General features: G+C 50.5%; 1 protein-coding gene across 13 annotated transcripts in view; it reads left to right on the forward strand.

Annotated features, from left to right (window-relative positions):
* Positions 1 to 11,628, forward strand: part of ptk2ab (protein tyrosine kinase 2ab) — a 53,741-nt gene that overhangs the window by 29,711 nt on the left and 12,402 nt on the right. For 5 of the 13 annotated variants that reach the window (XM_035530442.1, XM_035530443.1, XM_035530446.1 and 2 more), the window contains 15 exons: positions 24 to 122; positions 399 to 516; positions 670 to 709; positions 1,531 to 1,589; positions 2,049 to 2,066; positions 3,082 to 3,138; positions 4,175 to 4,195; positions 5,039 to 5,136; positions 5,248 to 5,332; positions 5,907 to 6,007; positions 6,903 to 7,018; positions 7,102 to 7,202; positions 7,471 to 7,560; positions 8,168 to 8,372; positions 11,251 to 11,362. In XM_035530442.1, the coding sequence (XP_035386335.1) occupies positions 24 to 122; positions 399 to 516; positions 670 to 709; positions 1,531 to 1,589; positions 2,049 to 2,066; positions 3,082 to 3,138; positions 4,175 to 4,195; positions 5,039 to 5,136; positions 5,248 to 5,332; positions 5,907 to 6,007; positions 6,903 to 7,018; positions 7,102 to 7,202; positions 7,471 to 7,560; positions 8,168 to 8,372; positions 11,251 to 11,362 (1,320 nt within the window). The remainder of the gene's footprint in view (positions 1 to 23; positions 123 to 398; positions 517 to 669; positions 710 to 1,530; positions 1,590 to 2,048; positions 2,067 to 3,081; positions 3,139 to 4,174; positions 4,196 to 5,038; positions 5,137 to 5,247; positions 5,333 to 5,906; positions 6,008 to 6,902; positions 7,019 to 7,101; positions 7,203 to 7,470; positions 7,561 to 8,167; positions 8,373 to 11,250; positions 11,363 to 11,628) is intronic. The other 8 variants (XM_035530445.1, XM_035530449.1, XM_035530453.1 and 5 more) reach the window with 3 other exon arrangements.

Genomic DNA, 11,628 nt, shown 5'->3' on the forward strand with positions numbered 1-11,628 from the left:
CGTGTGTGCGTGTGCGTGTACAGCCGACACACCTGGCCGACTTCACACATGTGCAGAGCATCCAGTTTGAGGAGCAGGAGAAGAAGGGCATCCTGCAGCTGGATGTTGCTGGAGCAGCAGAGGTACCCCCCCCCACCCACATACACACACATACAGGTACATACACACACACACACACACACACACACACACACTACAGGTACACACTCGCGCACACACACACACACACACACACACACACACACACACATATATATTAATACTTATTGAAGATTTAGTTCCACACTTAAGTTCTGTGTGTTTACCCGGGGCTATATACATAAGTCTTGTGTGTGTGTGTGTGTGTGTGTGTGTGTGTGTGTGTACGTGTACCATTGTGGTGGGCGTGCATCCTGCAGCCTCTAACAGTGACCACACCGACGCCGAGCGTCGCGGAGAACATGGCCGACCTGATCGACGGGTACTGTCGCCTCGTCAACGGGACCTCCCTGTCCTTCATCGTCCGCGTGCAAAAAGGTACAAACCCCTTTCCTCCACCTGACCTCAGACTTGTACGCGGTTCGGGTGAGCGGGTTTTGTGTCTGTTCTGCTGGCTTTATCACCGCGTGTAGTCTTGTACTGCACCGTTATGCTCCCAGCTTAAAGCAAGTTGTGTCTTGTGTTCCACAGAGGGAGAGCGAGCATTGCCTTCAATCCCAAAGGCTCCAAAGTAAGTGATATTTTTTCCTTTTGTAAACCAAACGATCTCTCCGATAATCATCTACCCCCCCCCCCTTCGGTGTTACGGGAAAACCCCCCTGGCCAAAGCACTGTAGTGGCAAGCCCTTCGCATCAGATTGGAGTTCGAGTCCCAGCCACGCCCCCTGCCGATCGCCGCGGATGCGATAAAGGACGCGGGGAGGGGGCGGCGGGGTAGGTTGGGAGCTGACACTCGTGCCTTTCCGTGCTGACGCAGCAGAATCCAGAGCTTGATGATCTCTCCTGCTCCTCGCCGTGCGTGTGTGAACCTGTGTCTGTGATGGAGACGAAGACGGCAGGCTGCCTTTCCGTCTGACTCGCCGGCTGCCAGGCCTCTCTCACCTCAGGCCCAGACGTTAACTCGGCCCGTCAGTTGTCACAAAAAGGAGAATGCAGGCATTAAAACCTAACCCTGTGCGAGCCAAGCTGACGTGTCTGTGCATAATCTGCTCTTTTGTCTCGGGCATCGACTTTAAGCGCTTCTGTTCATCTCCCATCTAACCTGCCGCTCTGGGCCGGCCTACCCGCCTCGGTCATGGGGAATTTCTCAGTTTGTTACCATGGCAAAACAACAGCCCCTGGCCTGCCCATGCCCTTGTTTAAACAGGTTGTAATCTATTAGGTTCCCCCCCCACCCCCCCCGTCTTTTGCAGACCAATGGAACAGTCCTGTCCTCCTCTAGCGACAAGCTTGTGTCCCCGTCGGTCTGCTCTAGCCGGAGGAGAGCGATGTTGCGTTTTGACTGTTTGTGATGATGTACAGCGTTCACCAGCTGCAACCTCTGCTCCACAGAGCCTCAAACCACGAGAAGCGGCTGCAGGGGGTCAGGGCCAGGGCCGTCTCCATCTCGGGTGAGTCTCGGCACACCTGCCTTTTAGCTCCTGAAGCGTTTTGAGGCGTTTGAGTGAAAGGCCTCGGTCGGTTTCATCAGATAATGACTGCATTTAGTCTGACGATAATATAGGTGTTTAACAGACAGCGGCAGCTCTGATACCAGTGTGCAGTGTTTTGGGTTTTTTTGGGCGGGTGGGTGAACGTTAGCATATCGGAAGTCGAAGACTTTGTGTGGCTTTCCTGGCCACTGACACACCGTGCAGTCACAGACGCGTTGCTCTTTCACTCTGAGTGTGTGACGACGTTTACCACATGTCCAAGCCATCGGTCTGAAACAAGCAACCCTACAACTTTTTTTTGCTTCTCTCTGTGGTTCCCAGAAATGAATATAATCTCTCCTTGTCTCTCTTTGTCTGTCCGTCTGTCTGTCTGTCTCCCTCTCTCCGCGATCTCTCGCATGCCTCTCGGATCTGCAGATGAGATTAGCGGGGATGGTAAAGTCATGTTCCTCTCTCTTATGTGGCCCGAGTGAAAACCGTTACTGAACTGAGCATGTCATCTAGCGTAAAATTTCAAACCGCACCACCAGAGAACGTTCCGTGTTCGAAAAGGAATTGCCCAGGCAAAGTTCCTTCTGACTAACGCTCCACTTTTAAACGGGTTTGAGCAGTGTGGTGGAATCGGCCGTCCGTTGCTCAGTTGTTAATGTCCAGCTGGTAATGACCTTTCGATGCGCGCATGTGCAGCCACCACAACGGTAATAACCTGCCCTGGGACTCAAGGTGGTTTAGTCTGAATAGAGTAGCCACGCTGAGTTCATTTTGGATCCTTATCTGTCAACACCAGCTGTTGCATCTTTTTTTCCCTGATGGGGAGGGGGCAGGAGAGGGTGAATATTTGGCGAGTCTCCTAAGCCCTGGGCGATTCCTACCCCCGCTCATCCAAACCGTGAGCTCATATTCAGCAACACAGATACGAGCTGGGCAGGATATCGGCAGGATGTGTTGCTTGGCTGTACCCAGGCCTGCCAGCAGCGGCGCCGTTCCTTGCCTTGATAGGGAGATCTTTCCTTAAACTTTTAGCTGTAAGTTTTTCCCTTAGAAGCAGACAGCAGAGGCAGGAGTGTTGCTTTGCCCATGACTTCATCTGTTTTTCCCAAAAACACTGAAGCTGTTCATCTCCACCCCCCCCCCCCCCCCCCCCCCCGACACACACACGCAGTCTCTCTCTCTCTCTCTCTCTCTCTCTCTCTCTCATACCACAGCTGTGCATATCCTATAAGGCTGCCAAACCTGCTAAACATTCAGTGGGGCTCCGCGAATGTGTGTAGACACTGTAGGGGGTTCTGCCGTAGCACCGAGGTGGTAGTTACGAAGGGAAGTGTGGAGGACCTCCTTTAAGGGTTCCACAAACAAAAAGAAAAAAAGAATAGACTCTGAGATATCCGCCGAAGCGTTTGGACGGTTCCTCAGCTCCGGTTCACGCCATCGTCTCCCTCCTCTCGCGCAGAGACAGATGACTACGCGGAGATCGTAGATGACGAAGACACGTACACCATGCCGTCCAGTGAGTACACCCAGCTTTTTATGTGCACGCAGCCCTCAGGTGCTGGAAAAAAAAAAGAAACACTTCCTGTAGTTTTCTGGGGTTTTTCCTCTGCTAATGGTCATGGTTTAGGATTTGGCTACACGTGATTGGTCCAGGCTCGGGCGCCGAAGGTAACGGACTACGCCACGGACGCCCGTATTTTGCTTTGCTGTTCTCCTGGGTATTCTGAGGTAGCGAAGCCTGATCCAGGATCAGCTGGGAGGTGTGGCAGGTGTGCTCCGCCCTAATACCTCGTCCGTGCTCGTTTCCTCGCCCCGCTGTCTCGTCAGACCAGATGTTCCCAGAGCCTTTGATCGGGATCCAGGCACCCGACGCTAACCCCATTTCCAGCGCCCGCACCGCTCTTTCGTCCGCCGCACAAACTCCGAGGGCTGTGCGGTGCCGTGCGCTGCTTACTGCCGAGCAACTCCGGCCCCGAGAGCGAACAGCTGGACTTATCGAGCTCTCCTTAATACAGCTGCTTTTCAGACCCATGCTCTCTGTTCATGAAGAAATGGTTATTTCTGCAGTCCCCTGTTCCAACAGGCACCCTTACCCCCTCCACGAGTAAAGACGGCCTCTAAAATCCAAACAGAAAAACAGTTTTTCCCGTACACGCACTGCCATAGCGCGCATTTAGCGATTTACTGATTGGCCATGGGAATGTGCTCGTGCTTTGTGCGTTTTGGTAATTCAGGAGCCTCGGGGAAAATTCCAAGATCCGGCCAGCAGATACTTTAGCAAGCTCAGGAAGGAACAGAGAGTGAGCCACGCTATGCCGTACTGTCTGTACAGCAAGACGTTTAAAAACAAACAAACAAACAAAAAAAACTATTTCACCTAGGTGACCAGAGACAGGCTTACGGTCTACGTTAATGGCAGTGACTCTCAGCTCTTTGCTTAACTAGTGAGATGGCAAGCGTTTGTTGTGTGAGGGATTGCCCTTTAATGATGACCCTGACATTATCCAGTGTTGTATCCAATTTTGTCTCCTCTCATGTTAATGGCACTACAGAGTACTATGGACTAGATGAAGGTAATGGTCTCTCCTGCTTCTTCCATTTGTATTGTTTTCGGGGGTTTTCTGGCTTGTGCTTGTGTAATGCGGAACCTCTGACCTTGTGTGTTTTGGATACAAGCATGTGAGTAGCTGTGTGTGTGTCTCTGTGTGTGTATGCCTCTTCCTGCCTGTCAGATTGTGGTTTCGTACTTTCATTGGTCACGAGTTACTAAATTCTCGTGAATATTTTGCTGTACTTTTGTTCGGTGGATATACTAAATACTGACCAAGCGGACCGAGCACGCGTAGTGAGTTTTGGTCACTGTATTTTGAATGTGTATATTTTTTTCTTGTAACATCCTGTGGTTATGTTTTTAATAGGCTGTTTTTTTTTTCTTACAGCATATTCACATTGCATCTCAGTTTTAAACAAATTGTTCTTGTTTGTTTGTTTGTTTGTTTGTTTTGCAAGCTGAACTGTTTTCATGATTTTCATTGCATGTGTAAACTCATATTACTTTAACCTGGCGAATTCATATTTGCCGGAGTAAGGTGGATACTGTCAGAGATGCTTTTTGGTTTGGAAAGGGTTGCCTTTGTAAAAAAACTTTCAGAAGATCATTATCTCATGTTTTGGAGTTGTTACCCACAATGCCAGGTGATTTTTACCACTGGTAAAGTACTCTAGGCTGAAATCCATGGCCCCTGTGCATCAAATGTCTCAGAATAAAGCTACCGATCACATGCACTGGGACCAGAGGCAGGACTGACCTCAGGCCAGCCCTTGTCATTCTGAGATAGTTGGTTCATATGGCGTCTGAGCGTAGCCTTCCAAAGCAGCCTGTTCTCTGATCTCTCTGACATCATGTGTCCTCTCAGCCAGGGACTACGAGATCCAGAGGGAGCGTATCGAGCTGGGCCGATGCATAGGGGAGGGCCAGTTTGGAGACGTCCACCAGGGAGTCTACGTCTGTCCGGTATCCTGCTTCTCACACACACACACACACACGCACACACACGCACACCTGCCAACAGCACTTGTGACGGCTCGGCTCCTGGACCGCTGTCCGCTCTTCTGTCCCATGCAGGAGAGCCCTGCCCTGTCTGTGGCTGTAAAGACATGCAAGAACAGCACATCCGACAGCGTCCGCGAGAAGTTTCTCCAGGAGGCCCGTGAGTCCTGACGTATATACAACCACTGTGTGTGTGTGTGTGTGCGCGCGCAATACCAACACGGTCTGATTGAGAATCTGTGAGCTGAGGACCACATCAAAGCTCCTCTCTCATTGGTGCTGTGATGCGGGTTGACACGTCTTCGCCCGCGTCCAAACCAGCGCCCCCACACCGAGCCGCTGTCTGGATCCCCGTGTCCTGAATAATCTCTGCTGAGGGGACCTGTGTGTGGGTGTGTGTGTCTCCTGTGCGTGCTGTGTTGGCGTGTGTGTGGCAGCTATATCCCTGTGTCTCTACTTCTGTCTTTGTTCTTATCTCATTAACTGAATAGGAACCATCTTAGGAGCCTGAGAGAGTGCATATTCAGTGTGTTACACTTTTATGTTTGTAGCCATGGTTACGCTGTGGTCCATGACCACTGGACTGAACAACATACTTAAACAAAGGCCATTATCATGATACCAATGTGTTAAAGTGCAAATATACTAAATATTTCTAAATATACTGAGTGATGGTGTGTGCTGGAGTGCGCTTATCTGTAAGTAGTCTGAATGCTGTTTCTCTCACTCTGCAGTGACCATGCGCCAGTTCGATCACCCACACATTGTGAAGCTGATTGGAGTCATCACAGAAAATCCTGTTTGGATCATCATGGAGCTCTGCACTCTGGGAGAGGTGTGTTATGCATGCTGATCTTCCCCCTTCTCTCTGTTTCCCTTATGCTACACTAGGAACATGGCTTGACAAGCTGGCCCTAGGTCAGCACACCAAGGAAGCTAGATTATTACCCAGTGTTCCTAGAGCTGGCAGGAATTTCTTGTAACACCTGGTTCATAAGCATTCAGTAGATCGGGCACGAGGCTGCTGAACAGAAGAACAGGAAGTGGCTGTACGATCGCGGTGACGCGTCTGGAGAGGTGCTGAAACATTCTTTAGAGCGCGTATGCACTTACAAGTCCAGCACTTGACCGGTACATCGCCGTTACGCGGCGTGAGCCGTTGAAAACCAACTCCATACCCGAAGTCCCTTTCTCCCGAAGAGACTGGGTCGGCAGAGATAACGTCCGATGTTACAACATGGCACTGCAAATGAGGAAGAACTTTGGTTTAAATTATAGCTCTTAAGCAGTTATTAAATAGCACATTTTATGCCCATGTTATCATTGACTGTACAATCATATACTTTATGGCCATTAAAAGAGACTAATTTTATATTTTTGGTCATTAAATGACCATAAAAGTGGGACTAATGAGTGTAGTTATTACCTTACATATCAGTGTGGGTGATACAGTGAACTAGTGGATATGAATCAGGGAATGGTGAGAGAGATTAGGGATAGTCACAGGCGTAGGTTAAATGCAGGGTTTTAATAGGCAATCTGGCAACCTTAATAATTGGTTTAGACTGCTTTATGGTCAAGTCAAGTGGGGTCTACCACAAGAAAATGTACCCAAGAGGCAGCAAATGAAAAAACGCTTTCTTTCAATGAAAAGAAACAAACAAATAAACCCACAATAAGAGCCTGTCTGAGGCGGGCGCTGCTGTGTTTGTGTTCCCGTGCGTCTGCAGCTGCGCTCCTTCCTGCAAGTGCGGAAGTACAGCCTGGACCTGGCCACGCTCATCCTGTTCGCCTATCAGCTCAGCACAGCGCTGGCCTACTTGGAGAGCAAGCGCTTCGTGCACAGGTGAGTGCCCCCGCGCGCCCGCGCGTCCTCGTGTCCGCCGCGCGCTCCCACTCACAACTTCCGAGCTCTGCTTCCCCCTGCAGGGACATAGCCGCCCGGAATGTGCTCGTGTCCTCGGCGGACTGCGTGAAGCTCGGGGACTTCGGCCTGTCCAGATACATGGAGGACAGCTCCTATTATAAAGGTCCTGTCCTACCTGTCGCCCGTTGTTGAGACACTCTACGCTGACAGTATACCGAACATAACGGGACTGGTTTAGTTAGGAGAAGCCTTTTTGTTTTCTTAATATAGTTGTATAGTTTGCTTTGGAGTAATCATCATCCATTAGGCACCAGCACAGGCAAAGTGGTGCTATCACTGCTGTCCACTTAAGTCCAGAGCACAGCTTTTCCAAACTGATAGTTCACTGTTGCCATGGAAATGAACAGAGCTGTGTGTCTCTCCCTCTGTAGCCTCTAAAGGGAAACTGCCTATTAAATGGATGGCGCCAGAGTCCATTAACTTCAGACGTTTTACCTCATCCAGTGACGTGTGGATGTTTGGTAAGTGTGTGTGTGTGTGTGTGTGTGTGTGTGTGTGTGTGTGTGTGTGTGTGTGTGTTCGTGCCCTTGTGTAATGGTGAGCTTATGGAATATCAGGATGTGTGTGTTTGTGTGATGGTGAGTTTATGGAATGATAAGGGGTGTGCGTGTGTGCACCCTGGTGTAATGGTGAATTTCAGGAGTGTATCTGAGTTTATGGAATGTTGGGCTGGGGTGCGTGTGTGTGTTTGTGTAATGGTGAGTTTATGGAATGTTGGGCTGGGGTGCGTGTGTGTGTTTTGTGTATGGAATGTTGAGGCGTGTGTGCACCCTGGTGTAATGGTGAGCTTCGTGCGTGTGTGCGTTTCACACTGAGTTTCTCTTCAGCTCCCACTGGTCATCATCTCAGTCTCTTTGCCATATGAAGTCATCATAGCACATGTGCTCTGCAGAGACGTCTGTCGCATCGTAGCGTCCAGACACCGAGAACATTTTGCTGGGAACTTGTATTGGGAACCAGACTGCTATATAAATACGAGCATTCCAGGGAATTCAGAATCACATGACCAAGAGCTCAGAGACGTGAGACCTGGTGCGAGTTTGTGTGTTCTGTCTGCTGTTCTCCCAGGCGTGTGCATGTGGGAGATCCTGATGTATGGTGTGAAGCCCTTCCAGGGCGTGAAGAACAACGACGTGATCGGGCGCATCGAGAACGGCGAGCGGCTGGCCATGCCCCACAACTGCCCCCCGACCCTCTACAGCCTGATGACCAAGTGCTGGGCGTATGACCCCAGCAAGCGGCCCCGCTTCAACGAGCTGAAAGCGCAGCTGAGGTCAGTGCCCGCCGCGCCCTGGCGACCCCCGCCGGAGAATGTGTACAGAGAATGTGCAGGTTTTTTTTTAAAGCATCACGTGTGTTACCTATATAAACGCAACTTCAAAGTTCCGTAGGAATCTTAAGGTTTAGGGGGCACGCTGAATTGTCCGCGTTCTAACACTAGAGGGCGCTGAAATGCACCGAAACGATCAGTTCACTTTGCAGGCTGTGCTTCTGCTCGATCGGTGTGCTTGAGCACGCACTCGCTGGCAGCTGACAGCTTTCCTCCCCGTCTGCAAGTTTGCGTGTCCATCTCTCAGTGCAGTTAGGTGGGAAGCGGGAAATCTCTTTGTAAGTGATTTGTATCAGCAAAATTGCCATAAACCTTAACACTTTTTTTTTTTTTTTTTTCCTTTTCCCATTTTGGCAGGCTGTTGTGCCAATCAGATCAGTGTTTTTTCTTGCCTAATTCTAAAGGTAAATCCCGAGAGCGTTTTGAGAGCGGTCGAATGGCAAATGCGTGTAAGGGCACGGTCTCCTCGTACCCGCCTGAACTCTGCGGGGGAAGGCACCAGGCACACGAGTTCACCCCCAGGTCCACGCTGGGGGAATTCCTTCTCTGACCCTGAGTAAGGGCCATGCCAGTATGTGTCACTTCCTGTCTGTGGTTGATCTCATAGGGGTCATGGCAAGGGAGCAGATATCGCAGTCGTAGCCGTTCCCCTTTGCCCGGCTCCCCACCTCTTACTCGTTTACGGAGACACGCGCACACCCATTCCCGCACACAGGTAGAGCAGCGAAGAAACAGGCCCCTACGGCTACAGAGGTAAAGTTAGCACCATGATTAATGGTGCAGTGCTAGTCTGCCAGCCATTCACGCTCCTGTCCACACACGCTCTCTGGGGGGGGGTTATGTCTGAGGAGCACGCCTCCGGTGGGCGTGCAGACGCAGTGACGCGACACCGGGGCGAGTCACCGCAGTCTTCTCGGCAACTAGGACCTTTACTTAACCGCTGCCCCCCTCCCTGTGTGTCTGTCTCTCTCTCTCTCCTTTTTCACCACTTGTCTGATTTGTCTTACATCAGTCACTTCCCAGACTTTCTTGCAGTGCCGCGGCGTCCTGGAAACCGTGTAAATATTTGCACTGTCGCCAGCACACTGTAGAATCAGACCCAAAAAAGGACCTGCATAAAGGGCCGCAGGTGTGGCTAAGATCCTAATCACCCAGCGCAGAAAAGCCTCTTAAATCCTGCATCTTTACGTCTGTTTTTTTCGAGGGGGGTGGTTTATCAGTGGTCTGTTTTGGGTGTTTTTTTTCCTCTCTCTCGCTACGCTGGCAGATGCTGTGACACTTACTTCATGTTAGACTGCAGCGTCTGTCTTTTGACTGTGAAGGCTGTAGCTCTGAGTGGTGCTGCGTGTTTCCTGATGGGCAGTTCTTCTTCCTGCTCTTCTTTCTTGGAGCGCCGTGGTCGTGTGATGATGAGGAACAGGAAGCTCCCTTGGTCCTCAGACGTGTGCGTTAAGCACACTTGTTCCTTCGTATTGTTCCTTACACTCGTTACTAAAAATCCCCGTCCCCGACCATGTGTCTGGAGCTCCTCAGTCAGACCAAGACCATCACGCTCCCAGTAAATACTTCAGAAAACAACACTGAAGTGACTTGGACAGAGGTTTTTAACTGTATAAGCTTGGCGCCTGATCTCAGCTGCTTCTAAAATAAACCGTGCGAGTCATTTAACCTTTTTTTAAAGTGGCATTTGTGTGATGTCCAAACTTCCTTTTAATGTTTTTTTTAAAAAAATCCAGGCGATTTGCTCTGGTAGGTGTAAGTTGTCGGATCAGCGTGAGAAATTACACCCAGGATACGTTTCATGTCACAGCAAAATAATCGAAACGGATTATGATTAAGTGCGCTGAACTAAAGCAGGTGATTGGCGGGTTATGAAGGTGTCTAATCGCAACACAGAGGAGTGTGAAGAGCAGCTGAACGGTCCTTGCAGGAGGTTGCAACGCCGTTCTGTAGACGTTTCATGTAGATGATTCTGTACAGGGACTATTTTTATACTTAAAAAAAAAAAAACTGCTCACGGGCGTTTTGAGGCGCTCTGAGCACGGTAAGAGCTCTGAAACACACTGGTTGAAGCGCACGCCAGAATGCCCTGCCCGTTTAAACGGGGGGGGGGTGCCCTGCCAGAGCGACGGGAGCAGGTGCTTCCGCCCTCTGTTCTGCCCTTCATTCATCTGCTGTCCGCTCACTGGCCGGAGCCGTCAGGGATAGCGGCGCTTTCCACAAATAGCTCTTTGCGGAGCGTGGCCGCGGAGTCCTTAGCCTGCCTCTCTCTTCTGCCCGCCTCGGACGCAGAGAGCGAGCTCCCTTGCCAGCATTGGTTCCGAACGCCGCGCCTTCTGCTGGGGGTTCGTGGGCATCGGTAGAGGGGTCGGACGGTGCAATTCATCGGTGTGATTTTGCTGTTCTCTGTGTAGCGTCTTTACCCCTTCATGTCGAGTGGTTCCTCGTGCCTGCTAATATGACGTGCCCTCTGTCAGCTTAATTCTGGATTATTGTAGAGATGCGTACGGTCTTCTGCTCTTGGCTCTGTTCAAGGGGTTTTTTTGGGGGGGGGCACTGAATAATAATAGTATTCATGTCTGAACATGACTGCAGCATTACCTAATTTACTGGCGCATAAGAGCACATTTTGTTGGGTTTTGAAGCTCCGCCCCACCCCTCGGAGCCGTGCTGTAAGGTCAACTCTACAGAAGAACGTTTAGTCTGTTTCCGCTTGTGCGTGTGGTCCGTCTCTACCACCCCCGCCCGGCGCCGCTGGGCTAACAGATCCCCGGATCATGGTGCTCACTCACCGGGGCGTGTGGCCTCCGTGTCTCCACAGCACCATCCTGACGGAGGAGAAGGTCCAGCAGGAGGAGCGCAACCGCATGGAGATGCGCAGGCAGGTGACCGTCGCCTGGGACGCGGCCGGGTCGGACGAGGCGCCCCCCAAAGTAAGCGCACTACGTCTTGATTGACAGCTGCGTTTAAATGCGGTCTGCACAGGCTAGTTAACGAGGCTAACGTATCATTTAGCACTATATATTATGTGGTTGAACTAACTAAATTGGCTTTAATAATGAGGGGGGAAAAAAAGTGTATTAGAAGCAATGATTGATTTTGTAGTGTAAAAGTGTGTGTAAGGTACTGTATGTATATGTTTGGATGTATGAAATAATGAATAATGTATTATTATTACAGAAGGCTCTTATTTGTTGTA

The sequence above is a fragment of the Electrophorus electricus genome, chromosome 10 (genome assembly GCF_013358815.1).
Source record: "Electrophorus electricus isolate fEleEle1 chromosome 10, fEleEle1.pri, whole genome shotgun sequence".
Lineage (NCBI taxonomy): Eukaryota > Metazoa > Chordata > Actinopteri > Gymnotiformes > Gymnotidae > Electrophorus > Electrophorus electricus.